Source organism: Neospora caninum, chromosome VI, assembly GCF_000208865.1.
Source record: "Neospora caninum Liverpool complete genome, chromosome VI".
Taxonomy (NCBI): Eukaryota; Apicomplexa; class Conoidasida; order Eucoccidiorida; family Sarcocystidae; genus Neospora; species Neospora caninum.
In genome coordinates this window covers 2,692,349-2,708,138 of record NC_018392.1, presented here as the reverse complement: position 1 = coordinate 2,708,138, position 15,790 = coordinate 2,692,349, and the positions used below count along the sequence as shown (strand labels likewise).

Here is a 15,790-nt window from a genome sequence, read left to right as displayed (position 1 = left end):
CCGAGCATACTTCCTGCTTCCCCTCTGTGCCTTGTTCTCCCGTGTCCCTCTCGGCACTGCCTTCGCACAAAATGGGGAACGAACATAGTTTGCGCACGGCTTCGCATAGCCACTTCGACACTGACAACGACGCATTAGTGGACGGAGACGACATGCGGAGGTTTTCGTCGCCCTCGATTCACGGCCAAGCCTCCCCGGCATTTCCGCAGAAGCTCGGCTCCGTAACTGCATGCAGCGGCCCCAGCCAGGGAGGCCATGGCTGGTCGCGGAAGAGAGCGCAAGGCATCAAACTGCTACCGCTCTCGGAATCCCTGCCGCTCGCAAAGAGGCTACAGGCGGAGAGACTGAGAGACGGAGATGCAGGATTCGACGGTCTGCGTGTCAGTGGGATAAAGAGCGAGAATGTCCCCAAAAACTTTGCCGTGGAACTGCGGAAAGCAATCAAGTGGCGGCGAGCGACTGTCACGGACCTCCTTCGCCGAAACCCTCAAGTCACTGTAAGTTGAGAGAAACGCGGTTTTCCGCCTTTCCCGCGAATCGTCAGCAAGCGCAAGTCTTGGCCTCCTCCCGCGCTCCATTCCCCTCGGGATTGCAAAGGCGTCGATTTGGTTATTTGCGTGCATACATGCTTTGCGTATTTACCTTTAATAATAGATAGATATGCCTACACACATTCCGCTTCGCCAAGGCGGACGTTGAACTCGACACGACAAAGCACCCGGGGAGGCGATTGACGCTCTCGCACTCGTGCGCCTTCGCCTCCCTCTCTGTGGATTCGCAAGGCGTCTCTCTGTATCGCTCTTCCAGTCTGGGGGGGGGGGGGGGGGGAAGGACTGTACAGCGATGTTTCGTTCTCTAAAGCTTTCGTTGAACCGGCGCATGCATGCGTGTGTGGGCTCCTTTCTGTGTGATTCAGAACAGCGGATTGTTGTTTTCGGGCGATTCGGAGTGTTTGGCGGTGATGAGCGAAGTCGTCCGTCGCCGAGGCGCTTCCCTGCTGTCGGCATTTTTTGAGGGCAGTGCATGCGCGCCCGAACAGATCTGGCCGAGCAACGCTCCGGACGCCTTGGGACCGCCGCTGGCGCGTCTGTTTTCTCCGCAGATCTTGGGCGACGCGTCGAAAGGCACTTCCCACTGCAGCGACGAACTGCTTCAGGCGGCGACTTGGTCTTCCCCCTCCTCTCCGGTTCAGCGCCTGGCAGCCTCTCCGCGCTGCTCGGGGGATGGGACCTCGGCGTCTTCGCACTCTGCCGCCGCAGGCCCGAGCCAGTACACGTATTTGTACCTTCCTGCGCCTCCGGACCAGAAAGGCGCGAACGAGCGGTCGATGGCTCTGCGCGATAATCCGGGGGGTCTCCAGGAGAAGGGCCGTTTCCTCACCTCGTCTTGGTCTGTCTTAAGCAAACACGGCTCAGCCTGGTATGAAGCGAAGCAGCCGCCGCGGGAGAGTCAAGAGGGCAAGCGCGTCCTCCGAGCGCTCGCTCAACAGCGGGCGCTCAGGCTCGGCGACGTCATTCTGCTGGAAGGAGACTCCCGGTGCATCGCCACGATGCTGGAACACGTCAGCCGGCCGAGTACGTCTCAGCCAGGCGTCAGCGAAAAACGCGCTTTTGGGGCACGAATGGTTTCAGTGGGTGAAAAAAGGGGAAACGGAATAAAGACGGAACGAGAGAGTGCGCAGAGAGGGCGACTCGCAAGGCAGGAGGCGCTTTGTGTAGGGGAAGGGTCTGAAGACGCTGGAAAGCTGACACACACACACACGTGCAGAGAGACACAGGCTCTGCGAGGCTAGAAAGGGGACGGGGTGGATGACAGGCTGGGAGAAGTCTCAGGACTAACGAGAGACAGAGTAGCTCAGGCACAACCCAGGACTCGGACGGCGGCGTTTCGTGCTTCCGAGAGAGCTTGGCTCTATATTGTTTGGACGTCCCACGTGCTAGATCATCAAAAGTGTGGCTGTGTTCCCAGGCCTCTTCCTCGTAGCCGCTGCGGCCGCTGCGGGCGCTGAAGCCGTCGAAACTCTCCTTAGGAAAGGCGCCAATCCAAACAGAGTCGTGGTAGGTCGACAATTCGCATCTGCTCGTTTCTTTTTCGTGTGTTTTGAGGCGAGCGGTTTTCCGGCAAGCGTCGCGTTTTCTTCGCCCGTTCGCTTGAGCTCCGTCTCCCCAGTGCACGCGCTTGAAAACTCTCTGCCGCCGCGCCTCTCCTTCGCAGCCCCCGACGTCTTCGTCTGACTCCTCCCGTGTCGCCGGTCCTCTTACGCGGGGTCGTTCGACAGCGGCGTGGCCCCGCGTCGTCCTGGGGTCCGGCAGGGTTCCCATTTCGGCTCCACCGGTGCGTGCCTTTCCTCCGTGTGACTGGGTGCTTCCACGCTTCGCTTCAGCACGGTCTGAGCCCGCTCAACGTGGCAGCGTCTTCCCTCCAGGCAGCACACAAGAAGGTTGAGCTTCTGCTGCGCTACGGCGCCGCTCCCGACAGTCCGCTTGTCCCCGTCGCCGCGCATGCAGCCCCTGCGCGGGTGACGTACGCGCTGTCGGCGCCTGACCGACCGGTCCCCACAGTCGCAGATTCCGAGGATGTGCCCGCGCTGATGCATGCAGTCATCACTGGAGATCTCAGACTGGTGAGGAGGGCGAAGAAAGGACGATCCCGAGGCAGCGCGGAGACCCACGGCGAGGAGACACGTCCGCTCGGCATGTGTCGGCGTGATTGTGTCTCTCGAGGCTCGTGTCGGTGTGTAACACATCCCCACGGGGGCATATTGACTGGGAGGCAGGCGTCACTGTCGAAAATGCCTTTTTCCAGTTGTATCTGTTGTGGCGTGTTTTGGCTTATCTGCAAAGGTGGTCATCTCTCTCTCTCTCTATATATATATATATATATGTATCATACATATCGATGTATTTAGGTATACCTCCCAGCTGGGTTGTACCTGTCGAAGTGCAATGCCGTGTTCACGGCGTGTACACCATTGGTGGGCATGTGGAGAAGGATCCCCTCTGAATTGTCAACGCTGCGCTCCATGAAAATCTGTCCTTTTCAGCCAATCTGTCAAAATACGCGCGGGGGTTGCGATCGAATCAGCGCGGTGTATTTGCTGTTTCTGCGCTCTGCAGGCAGAGCTCCTTCTCCAGCAAGGCGCCGATCCGAACATCTTCGTGGAGGCACTGGGTCTGCCAACCCCGCTCTTCCAGGCTGTCTTTTGGGGAGATTTGAAAATGGTCCAGCTGCTCTGTGCGTACGGAGCAGACCCATACATTGCGAAGCAGGTGCGCATGCGTGTTTTTTTAGAGGCCAGTCTCTCTCCGCGCTGCAGGCGTATCACCCCCCGACCTCTGGCAGCTAAGCACTTCCATGTTGTTTCCTTCTCGCGTTACGGTCTGATACCTTGCCGGCTTTCATTGATGTGCAGTGCGTGGAGATGGCGACAGTTGAAAACGAGGCAGATGAAGACGAAGCAGAGGCGTCTTTGTGTCGAGAGCTTCGTAGAGACCAATACCTTCGCTTTGTAGGCAGGCTAGTAGGTGCATGTGCAAAGTGCGCTCCTGTGTTTCCATGTTTGCGCAGAACGGAGAGACTGTGTTTCAGACAGCCAGTCGGGCACTGAAATTCGCCTTGCTCCGGAAGCCGAAACACATCGCGCAGCTGCCCCTCCCTCGGACTTCGCCGGCACGCTGTCGACAGGTCCAACGCGCCCTCGGTGAGGAGCCTTCTCAGATTTTGTCCCCTGGACTTTCGCCTCTTTTCTCCCATGTTTGGTTGCACTGGCACGTCTCTGCTCCGTTTGCTCCTGGTGCCTATACGCGTTTTTGGCCTCGATCGCTTTGCCTGATATGCCTCTCTATTCGCTTTTTTCAACAGCTGTATTCCGTCCTCTAATGCTTGCCTCTTCTCGTCCTCTTACTCATTCTATGTCTCTGTGTTCTGCCTTTCTCGCTCCCTCCCTCTTCGTCTCTTTTTTTCTCCATCGTATCCGCTGTCTTTTTGCGTCTCTCTCTTCCTCTCTGTTTTCGCTTCCTTTCTCTTCCTTTCTCTCTGTCTTTTCCCTCTTGTCCTCCTCGCCTCTGTCCCGCGCCTTCTGTGTATTGCCTCCCGTTTTCTCTGTACCGTTCTTGTGCATTCGACCTGTCTCTTGCCTCACGGTGTCTCTCTCAGACGACTGCTGCGCCGCGCGAGCGACTGCACGCACCGCGGCGAGTGTCTCCGCGGTCGGCCCCTCGGAAACACTTGGTCTGCAGGCGCGCCGAGCGGGCTTTCGCGCCACGTGGGAGAGTCGCGTGCTGGCCCCCGCGAGGCGCGAAGACGCGAGGGGCGACGCAAAAATCGAGCTCGAAGTGGAGACTGCCACGGAGGCAACAACCTCGTCGGAACGACCGCTCGACGATCCCAGGGAGAACCACGCCCTCGTGCATGCAGGGACATTGTTTTTGGAATTCGAATTCGCAGGTGTCCAAGTGCTGCCGAAGCGCATGCAGTCCTCGGTCGAATCAGCCCACCGACCTCAGGCAGCCTCCCCGGCCTCCACCGCGCCGACGCCGCCCCGAAGTTTTCTGGCACGGGGCATGCGCCTGTCGTCATCGGTTTGTGGCGAGGAAAAGGTGGGAAGCAGGGCGGCGGACAACCGAATCTCAGAGGCCGCTCACCCAGGTAACGAGGCGCAAGCACATGTCCCTGGGAACTTCGCGACTCGTCCTCGCCGGCAGAAGGTTGGACCTGACAAGCCTGCACCGGCGAAGAAGGCGACTGCGGCGAGGAAGGACCGCGGTGCGGCCTCGAGTTTCTCTTTCGAAAGTGCAACGAAACCCAAAGAGAAAACGGAACAGAGTGGCCGCAAAAGCTCAGACCGCTCTCAAATGCCAACCACTGCGATGCTCTTGGGAAAGGGTCTCTCTCTGTCCTTCAGTCTTCGAGATGACGGATCGTTCCTCGTCGAGCAAATCGACTAGCCGGGGGGAAACGTGCGGAAAGAAGGCTGCGAGAGAACCCGGGAATGCAGAGGGAGGCAGAGGGGACAGAGAGAAGAGGCGCGAGAGAAGGGAGAGAGACAGCGGCGGAGGGAATGAGTTCCAGAACCCGAGAGAGGTGAAGGGATACAGAGGAAGAGGGATTCGAGGATGCTGGCGGGGGAGTTCCCGGAGGCCTGCGCGTCTCCCAGGAAGAGAGCTGGGGAAGATGCCAGCAAGCGCACTTCCTCTCCAAGGCTTCCTTTGCATCTGAGGCGGCGTCGCAGGTCGAGAGGGAGGCCCTGACTAGACAGTGCACGTGAGGGGGAAACGCCGCTTGTGAGCATGCTCTTCCTCGATGGGACAAACTCTGTTTCTGGAGGGGTGGGGCTCTATCAGCTACACCTGCAGAAGCTGTGGCAGCCACGTGCCACGGCGGTCGGCAGAAGGTGTTACATTCCGCGTGATGCGACTTGAAACCGCAAGAGTGCAGCAAAAGTTTTGCAAGGGCGTGGACATGGCTGGGCACATTCGCACAGCACTCCGTCACCAGGGGCGGGAAAACGGTGTCTCGCATGCGTTGGAAGTCGCACGCCTTCGTGTGAATCGTCCTTTCTTGACTCGCGACGCGGTGTGCGTAGATCGATGCATGTCGGTGCAAGCACGAGAAGGGCCGCGGGAGGATGCCTGTCCTTCGTCTTCATTGGTGGTAAAGCGGCCGTTGATACGGCCGGGAAACACAGCAGGCAAAGACGCCAGGGGGGACGGTCGGGGACGTTTTTAGCAAGTGCTGAAACAGCTCTTTTCTCTTTTTTCACGCGAATCCTGTCTCAGGATATACAAACACTTACATATATGTACTTGTGGATGCACGTGTATCGATGCACCTATCTATCCACGTTTATATATATATATGTATATATGTATATATATATATATATATGTATATATATGTATATATATATGTATATATATGTATATATATATATATATATGTATATATATGTATATGATGGAGCAGAGCGATATTTGCACCTCATGTAGCTCCTGTTTCACCGTTGCCCTACGCGGCCGGACTTGCGTAGATCTGTTTTGCATCTCTCAATTCAAGAGAAAACGAGGCTTTTCCGTGGAGCTCTTCGGTCGCTCTGGAGTCTCGAGAGTATCTGTGCAGTTCGAAGGTTCGCCTTGTCTGTCTCGAGAACTTCCCCAGTGCCCCAACGGCGTAGCATACCGTTATATTCGATGACCTTATGTGTTCACATTGGTATAACTCAAATCGAATAAACAGAGACGTCTTTCACTTCTGCCTACATAGAGTCCAGGTGCTCGGCAGCTCTGTGGAAAGAGTCGTCCCAGTGTCGTCCGTCTATAGGTTTACCAGCTGTAACAGAGCAGGGCCGAGACCGATTTTCGTTTTGAAGAGTTTTGCATGGGCGGCAACCCTCGGTCTGTCCGCGTCGGGCCTCTCCACAGCCAGAGGGAAGTCGGCGAGTGCTGGAGGGGTCCAGGTCGAGAGAGCTGACACAGCGCAGCGCTCAACAGGTTTCGCTGTCTCCTTTGCAGGACACAACGGCGCTTCTGGAGAGCTGCGGAGCTGGGACAAAAGCGGGATTATATCTCTCCAATATTCAGCTGGCTCGAGAAGCCAAACTGCAGCCAAAAGGGCGTTGATATCCCTTTGAAAACGACAAGAACAGAGATAACGACTGACACGGACACACTCCAGGGTCCCTCCCACAGACTCCCCAAACCGGAAACTGTGAACACGACCACTCTGACAAAAGAAAAAGTATATATCTTTGAGCAGGGTTTAAAGTTTATATATATGTACATATATATATATATATATATATATTTACATATATGTATATATATATATATATATATATATATTTATATATATACGGATCACTGCATGGCTGCTTATGGCATGTAGCAAAAAAGGGATGTTACCAATCGATGGGCAGGCAGATGTTTGAAAGCTTCGTATTCCGTTCACGAGAAGTTTTCAATTCCGTCCGCGACGTGGAGAGAGTCAGCCTCCTCGATGGATCTCACAGCGATGCACATTTAACCGCCCGACGGAGAGCCCTTTTCCCTGAGGTGCTCCCTTCATCCATGTATTTGTTTGGATATCTTGATTTATTTGCGAACTGCAAAGGTGACATGAACCACGAACGACCTTCGTCAAAGGTCTCTGACCACACCTGGCGGATCAAGGAAACACTGGGTTGTTTCCAGGCCCTCTCTTTTTCTTTCCACCGGCGCAGCTCTGCCGTAGTCATCGATTCGTTTTTCGAAAAACGCGACGCCGGTAAAGCATCCGCGCCTTTACCCTGATCGACAGGAGCGAAGCTGGGGACGTCCCAGTCTCTCAGCGACCCAGCCTCTCTCGCCTTTACACCGCTTCTCGACGTCCTTTTCTCAGAATTCCTTCTCGACGAGTCTAAGGGGATGGCCGCATCCCCCACGGGCTCTCCGTCTCTGCGCTTTCTTCACGTTCTGCCTCGCCGTGTCTCCCCGCACTCTCTCGTTGCCATCTGTCGCGTGCCTTGTCGAGTTTTTCTTCCCAGTGCGGCGGCCAGCCCCAGCCGTGGTTGCCTGCAAACAGAAATCCGTTTTTCGCAGGCTGCGCCGCGGGCTGCGGATGCGGCGCCGACGAGGCGCGCGCTCCCTGCGTCTCCTCGCCACGTGGCAAGACACCTGGCCAGCCCTCTGGTGTACGTACACCACTGTGGACCGCTGAGAGTCTGGGCCCCGTGGCGGCTGCGGCGCCCTGCGTGGCGAGCCAGCGAGGCGGTCCGACGCTGACGTTTGCCGACTCTGGGAGAGAAGCCTGTTTGTGACGAAGCAGGAGATCCAGGCTCGTCTCCACAGGCCGACCACTCGAACTCGTTTCGCAGGCGGGAGACACGCCTTCCTGTTTTCCGTTTGCGAATCTGCCGGTGTCCAACAAGCACTCGGCATTGCCGCCACTGTCTTCGGCTCGGCCCCTGTCTTTAGATGTCATCCATCCCTCGACCATTGCTCTAGGGAAGTCCCCTTCACGAGCCTCCTGTTTCTCCCGCCTCTCTTCCTCGATGTCTCCCACCACCCTTGTCGCGTTTCCCCTCTCTGTGTCAACTTTACCGCCTTCTCCGACTGCGTCGGTTTGCTCCTCTTCCCCCGGTCGCTCTTGTGCCTCCGGTGTTCCTGCATCTGCATGCACGCGGTCCGCACGCTCCCCGGGCGTCTGGTCCACCAAAAGCGGCTCTTCGCGAATGCTCTCGAGCACGACTCGCCGCGGGCCCAAGACAGAACTCAGAAACGCTGCTACCGGAGCTCCACTGTCTCCTGCGACTGCGCCTACGGCTCCTCCTTCTCCCTCTGAGTTTTCATCGCCCTCGCGCTCTGTGTGTTCCCTGTCCTTTTCTCGCTCTGTCGCGTCCCTCCCGGCGTCTTTCTCTCCTTCTGATCCACGTACTCTGCCTTCCTCGCTCTTTCGGATCTCCCCGTCTCCACGAGTCCCCCAGCCTGACGCCTGGTGGCATTCAATTCCTTCGCCGTCGTCTCCTTCCCTCCCGCCTGTCTCTTGCGATCTGCGCTCTGTCGTCTCTCTCATCTCGCGCTCGTGCTCTCTTCGTCTCGCTGCAGCTTCTGCCTCGGCCCGCGCCTCTCGCTCCGACGCCGGTTCGAGGCCCGCAAAAAAGCTGTCAAGGCCTCGCCCGACAAGGCCTCTGCGTCTTGGCGCCAGCCTCGCGTCGCCATCGCTGCCGCCTTCGGAAGCCTCGCCTGGGCCTCGGTCAGAGACTGCGGAGACGGAAGGACGCAGAGGAGACAGAGGCCTGGCCCCGCGCGCCTCCGCAGCCTGCGCCCTCGCGGAGTGCACCTCAGCAGGCTCTGCTTTCCCCACAAACGAAACAGAAGACGGCGAAGGCGCCGAAAGCGGAGACGCAAGTGAAGCGGAAAACGACGAAGAAGAGGTAGATGAAGACGAGGAAAGCAAAGAGTGAGGATACGTTGCGTCAGACGAGCCAGGTGCGTCGTCGGTTAACGAAACCTGCCATCGTTCGTCGCTCCCTCGAACTGGTCTCGCGCGAACGGCCTCTGTCTTTAGCCAGGACTCTGCCTCTGCGAGAGCCCGGGAGGCAATTCCGTGAGTGTCTTGATTGTCTTCGTCGCCCCTTTGATCCAGCCGTTCCTCGTCGGCTTCCTCTCTCCATTTCGCCAGGGACGCTTCTTCGCGTCCACGCTCTTCTTCGTGGCCTTCTCTGTCTCTCTCTCTGGCGTGGCGTCGCTCGCGCGTTCGCCGCTCCATTTCCATCAGCCGGATGAGGCTTCTTCGTTCCTCTTCGACTAGCTGGTGACGCCCCAGGCGAACGAGCGCCATCAGTCTGTACGCATTCACAATCTTTCTTATTTCCAGCGACGCCTGGGGCCCTTCCCGCTCCGACCCCGCTCCTGCCCGCGTCTCCCCTGACTCGCTGTCGGCCAGACATCCGCCTCGATTCGCCAATTTGCTTTCGCTCTCTTCCCTCGCACCGCCCATCCCCGCCGTTCGACCCGCGCATGCAGCAGAGTTTCGCGGTGAGAAAAACTCTGCTGAGACCGCCAGGACTTGCTCCCAAGCGCCGGCCGTCGCGCAGGCGCCCAGACAGAGTGCGTACGCCTCGAAGGGAAATTCGGGAAGCAGGGGGACTCGGCCCACCGCCGTGGGGCCATCTAGACACCCCAGGACGCGTTCCATGTCTCGAGACAGGAGCGGGTCCGAACCAGGCGGCGCCTGTGCATGATCTCTCTGCCGAGGCGCCTCTTTGTTTCCTACGCCGCTGGCGGTCTTCTTCGCTTCAGCCAGACGGCCTCTCAAGGCGAGGACTTGCTGCTGAAAGCGGTCGCGGCGCTCCGCCTCCCGCCTCTCGCGCTCGGTGCCCAGCGCGTGCAGCAGGCGCTCCTGATGCCTCCGTTGCTGGAGGAGTCGCAGGACGCCCAGGGCAGGCTTCCACGCGCCAACGTCTCGGCAGGCGCGGAGCACTGCGAGGTAAGGCTCGATCCCCACGTCGCCGCCGCTCTCCTGGTAAGTCGATTCCTCGAGTCCGCTCGCTTCTCGCGCATCGCTCGCCTCAGCCGCCTGCTGGCCTGCAGCGTCACCACCGCGCCCCTCTTGAAAGCGACGGGAAAGGTGCTCACCGAGTCGCTGCCGCGCCGTCGACATCTCGCGGTGGAGAAGGAGAAGCAGTGACAGCGCGTAGGTCCAGTCGCCGCAAACAGCGAAGCCTTGAATCGCTGACGCGAAGCACGAAGCTGCGGCGGGGAGGCGAAAGAGACGCTCACTCGGCGTCTCCGCCTGCCTCTCCCGGTGACGCTCGAAGTCCCGCCAAATCTGCGCGAGAGCAAACGCCTGTCTCTGTTGGCTGCATGCGCGCAGCAGCAAGTCGAAGGTCCGCACAGTCGGCGAGGATTTGTTCGGCTGCAAAGGGAAAGGCAGAAGACCGTCGAACAAGGCCGTGTGCATGTATGGCGTAACACGCCGCGGGATCCGGCGCGCCACGCGAGGACACACACTCGCACACATGGACGTCGCAGCGCGGTTGCGACAAACGCGCGAACGACAAACGCGCGACCGACGGAGAGAAAAAGACCGCTCCGAGCTTGGTGTGGACAGGGCCCTCGCCTCCGCCGCTTCGTGTCGGAAACGGAGACGCCAGATTGGCTCTACACATGCGTGTTTTTTTCGCGGCGCTGTGCGTCATCTCGGTCTCTGTGAGCGACAATCGTTGGCTCTGCGCCACAGCTTTCTCTGGTGTCCTGTGAGAACTGAAAGCCCAGAAGGAACGCATGTGGAGTCTGGGTCCTTTGACCAAAACGTGGCGCCTCGTGCTGCGCTGGCAGCTGCGAGTCTCTCTCTTGTTTCCTACCGTCGGTTCAGCTTGGTCGAGAGCCTCTCCCGCGAGAACGCGTTGCTGCTGCGAGAACTCGACGTCTTCCTTGTATATCGCGAGGGCCTGCTTCAGGCGCCCAGTGCAGCAACAAGCTTCTAGGGCAGCGTTGATGGCGGAGATGGGAGGCTGGTAGTCTTCGAGAAGGTGTTCTTGCTCTTCCACTACTTGCTTCTCGATCTGGCTCAGAAGCTCTTTCCTCTCGTCCTCGCTGAGGTTCTTCGTCGTCGCCTCGCGCTCCACGAGCTCTGCGCGACGCGCTGCCTCTCTCTGAAGAATGTGCTGTTGCTGAATAAAGCGACGCTGGAGAGACTTCAACTCTTCGTAGTACGCCAAGGCCTCCTCGTACCTGAAACCATCAAATATCCGGAAAACAGTCGTCGCGTACCGCGCCTTCCGTTCATCCCCGCTCCAGTTCTCAGTGGGCGTTCCCTCCTAGCGTTTCATTCCTCGACTCTTCGTTTTTGTTTCGTTTGTTGTGGGCGTGTCTCTCTGGCGTTTTTGTGGTGTCTCGCTTTCCCCTCGATAGGTTTCCACCCTTCTGTAGGCGTTCGCCGCTAGCCCCCGTCTCCGTCGCGCTCTCGCTTGCCTCCCTCAAACCTATCTGTTCCTCTCCGCGCTCTTCCCCGCACGCCCCTCGAAATTTTCCCCCGCACACCCTTTTCGCGATCGCGCGTCCTCGTTTTTCCCGCCTTCGCCTCTCTGCGTTTCCGCGGTTGCCTCCTACCTGCCGTCCTGGGAGAGAGCGACGACCAGCTGTACATACACCGACGTCGGCGGGTGTGCGACAGCAGCAGTGGCGTCGGCGGTGTCCGGCGGCAGAACGGACGTGAAGCTGAGGAGGAAGTGCTCTGCGTTTCGCCGCAGCAGCGCCTTCAGCCTTTCCATCAACTGGACAGCTGCCGTCGCGTTTCCAGCGCGACAGCACGTGGAAATGCCCAGCGTGAGGAGCGACGGGGTCACAGAGACAGCGGCAAGCCCGGGCCCGGACCCAGACGGCGAAGACAGAGAAGGAGACAGAGGAGACGAAGATGGAGAAGGGGCGAGGAAAGCCAAAGACGAGTCAGGGTCGGATGCGTCGACTTGCGCCAAGATCTGAAGGGAAAAGAGCGAAAGACGATGGCGAACACGCATCGGCAGTTCTTGGGACGACCTCAACGACACCGTTCTTCCCTCCCCCGTTCTTCTCCTGTTTCGCCTGCCTGTTCCTCAAACGCCGTTTTGCCGGCCCCTGCTCTCCGCGTGCTCCCTCGTGTGTCGAGTTTTCCCATCTCGTCCAAATGTCTTGCGATTCCTGGGCTACCAGGTTGATCTGTTGATCTGATATTCTCTTTCGCTTGCGGCTCTTGGCCGCCGTGCGGGACGCGAATAAGGACGCCTCCCTGTACCTGGACACCGCTCTCTGGATGCCCCGTTACTTTGTGCATTCTTCACAAAATGTCTTCTCTCCATCACCACTCTGGCGTAGGTGTACAGACAGCTGAAAGCAAAAAGCTGGACGTGACAGGGGGCATCGACAGCGACTCGGCGGCCTGCCGTTTACAGTTTGTTCGAAAACCGCTCCTCCGGCTAACCTGAAGGAGAGCTGTATCGTCGCCAAAAGCCTCGAGAAGAGTGAAGAGCGAATGGAGAGTCACCACATCGACGGGGATTTGCTTCTCGCGCATGGCTGCGTAGATGCGAAGGGCGCCTGGGCGATCTCTCTGGCGCTCGCATGCATGCAGCGCTGCGTTGTAGGCAGCCGTCAAGGCTTTGATGCCTGAAAAAGACAATTCCGGAAACTGCGGAATGCTTCCGAGAACCACAGAAAGAACGGAGCGCCGACGACGCGAGCAGGGCGCAAAGCCAGCACGGAAACGAAAGGGCAAAACGAGACACGTAAAGAGACAGAAGCGGCGCGAAAACCCAGAAAGCAAAAACCAAATATATATATATATATATATATGGCTTGGTGTAGCTATCTATGTTTTGTCTTCAGTATACCTTATGTCTACACACACCTGTTCATACATATGTATGCATACATAGATGCATACAGATGCACACCTTTAGGATGCAGATAGGCATCGGCGTGCTCCATGAAAACATATATATATATATATATTTATATATATGTATGTATACATATATCACGAAGCCACATCGATACAGGATACGTGCAGGCAAGCAGAGAACACGTGGGGATCACTGGAGCTGACGAGGGTCGCGTAGAGACGGGCGGCACACGCTGTTTCGAGGATAGTGCTTGAGGCGTTTAGGACTTCTGGCGCGATACTTTCGAGTCCCACGGGGCATTTCGCCCAGAGACGCCAGTCTTTCCTGCATGCGCACTGCGACCGACCTGTTGGGTCTGCCTGCTCGAGAAGCTCAAAGGCCTTCCGGTAATCAATCCGGAGAGGAGACAGTCTCCTCTGGGTCTCGGGGTCGTCGCCCGAAATCTCGCCCTCTGGCGCCCCATCCCGGGGTGCGCTGCGCAGCGGGCGCTGTGTGCTCTCCGCAGACGGGCCGGCGCGAGCTCGAGAGGCCCGAAGGAAAGGGGGGAGACTGGAAAACGACGAAGCGAGACAGGACGAACCAAGGCGCGGCAAAAGAGAACGAATCCAGGCGAAAGAAGAGCGTCGAACGGGGGAGCGAGGAGAGGAGACCAGGAGAGCGGAAGAACAAAGCGAGGGAGGAAAAGAATGTGTAGCTGACAGACAAGGCGAAACAAAAGAGGAGAGAAAAGCAAAGCGACAAGAGGAAGAGCTACGCCGGCAGTAGATTTGGGGATATCGATGTCGCTGGGAAGGAGAGGGTGAAGTTAAAAAGGACACGTGGGTGAGTTTTGGAGTTCGTCTCTCTCTCACGTCTCTGCCGCGTGCTCCGAGCTGTTTCCGTAACCTCGCCCTTCCTTCCCCCCCCGCCTCGGCCGTCGCCGACCCTTCCAGTCGATGTCCTGAACCTTCGCCATGCTTTGTTTCCGTGCCGTCTGTGCGGGAGTGGCCTCGCCTCTTTCCGTCGCTGCTCTGATTCTCCCGGACGTTCGCGCGCGCTGCGTCGGGTGTATGTACACCGCGGCCGCGCGTGTTTCCGAAAGACGGAACGGTTCGTGTTCTGCGGAGTTCCCTGCCTTCTGCGTACGCGCTCGTCGATTCGGCTGTCTCTTGGTCCTGGCTCGGTTCTGCTGTCTCCTCGGGAGAAGCACGAAAAGGTATTTGTGAAGTCGACAGCTCTGTCTTGGCCCGATAGGGACGAAGACGCGGAAGAAACGACGGAAAAGGATAGGGAAGAGAGCACGGGAGGGGAGAAACGAGAAGGGCCGAGTTCGGTGAACTGCAGGCGAGAAGCAGAAAGAGGGAACAAGAGGAGAGAAAGAAGAGAGAAGGAGAGCGCATTCTTACAGGCGCAGAGAGGACGAAAAGAAGCGAAAGAAGAAGCCGCAGAGAGGACGAAAAGAAGCGAAAGACGAAGCCCCAGAGAGGACGAAAAGAAGCGAAAGACGAAGCCGCAGAGAGGACGAAAAGAAGCGAAACAGACAGCGGCATACAGGCGGTGTGTGCACACGCCGGGGATATTGTTCCCGCAAAGGGAGACGCCCGCGACGAGGCAGGAAGAAGACAGCGGCAGCGAGAGAAACAAGCTGCAGACGGAAACGAGAAGGATGGAGAGGAACGGCAGAGGAGAAAAAAATTCAGCTTCACCGTTTTTGACGAGTGTAGGCATCGGCGCAACGCGGAAGAGAGGGACAAGAGCGAGAGAAGGAGGGAGGAAAGGGGAGGGACGACGCCAGAAACGGAGGAAAGCTATTTGTTTCCTGGGAGACGATCGAGCAGCTTCCGCATATTTTTTGCTGGGCAAATCGGCAGGCATGCCATTGTCCCGTACATCGATTCCATGTTTCCTCATGAGGACCGGAAGCGAGAAACGAAACAGAAAGTGAGACTCGAAGGAGACTCCAAGACACCGAGGAGACAGAGGAGACACAGCGGCGATATCGAGGGGGAAAGAGCAGGACTTCCGATTCCGCGGCAGACAGAACGACTCTAAAATAGCGCAGAGATGCGTGAACCCCCGGGAGGCAAAAAGCGACGAAAGCAATCTGAGAAAGATAGCGAGAGAAGAAGAGGAATGAGAACGAAAGGCAAAACGGGACGGTGAGGCGAGAAGGAGAGAGAGAAAAGGTGCACAACAGCGGAGAGAAAAGAAGCATGGAGACGCCGGTGTCGTCCAAAGGGGAGAGGAGGAGTCCGAAGAAGAGATTTCCACGGCTTTGAAGAGCAAAGAGAGAGAGAAAGGCGAGAGGGAAAGGAGAAACAAAAAGTAGAGGCAACACACTCTCACCCTGGGCACGTGGAATTCGTGTTGAAATGATCGCGGAAAGGAGCGCGTGAGCGGCCGGCCGCTGGAGACGCAGCGGGTGTGACACATCGCACGAAAAAAGCCCACTGGAAATCGCCAAGTTTTCCTTCTCGCGATGCCCAGACACAAAGTCGGAAACGCAGTTGTTTGCACAGACGTATAGCTTCTCCAGAGTGTCGAAAGGCTTTCCAACCTGTTCACTTTCCTTCCTGTCTTTCCTCGCCGTTACCTTAGCCGTGCAAGGACAAAACGCGGCTGCCGCGTGCGTGTCTCGCTGGGGCCATGACCCAGACTTAAGACACTAAGAGACCGCGTAGCAAGAGTAGACGCGCAGAGGCCCCACGGAAGGAGTCGAAAAGAAAACAAGGAAGGAAAAGAAGAAGAAGGAAATTGTGAGGGAGCAAGCTTCATGGAGAGAGCGTCGGTGTGTTTCCGTGTTTTCGTCTCTCCAAACGGAAAAGTATTTCTTTCCTTTCTTCCGTTGGAATATAGGCTGTCTTCCACTTCCTGTTTCGGGCCTTAGCCTGTCTCTCTCATTTTCACGTTCTCCGTCGTTTTTGAGGATCCGCAGATAACGGTAAGCGAAAAATT

The 15,790-nt window shown here is 57.5% G+C and overlaps 2 protein-coding genes across 2 annotated transcripts; one reads left to right on the top strand and one right to left on the bottom strand.

The window, feature by feature from the left end:
- Positions 1–71: 71 nt before the first annotated feature.
- On the top strand, positions 72–4,946 carry NCLIV_018670 (putative ankyrin repeat-containing protein; the record flags this gene model as incomplete). The annotated part of the gene is made up of 7 exons (XM_003882060.1): positions 72–497; positions 917–1,574; positions 1,969–2,057; positions 2,384–2,623; positions 3,117–3,269; positions 3,568–3,700; positions 4,156–4,946. 7 exons carry the CDS (start codon positions 72–74, stop codon positions 4,944–4,946), a joined length of 2,490 nt encoding a protein of 829 aa, XP_003882109.1.
- A 2,446-nt stretch (positions 4,947–7,392) lies between these two features.
- Positions 7,393–13,811, bottom strand: NCLIV_018660 (conserved hypothetical protein; the record flags this gene model as incomplete). The annotated part of the gene is made up of 6 exons (XM_003882059.1): positions 7,393–10,392; positions 10,841–11,210; positions 11,589–11,956; positions 12,436–12,620; positions 13,203–13,376; positions 13,781–13,811. 6 exons carry the CDS (start codon positions 13,809–13,811, stop codon positions 7,393–7,395), a joined length of 4,128 nt encoding a protein of 1,375 aa, XP_003882108.1.
- Positions 13,812–15,790: the final 1,979 nt, after the last annotated feature.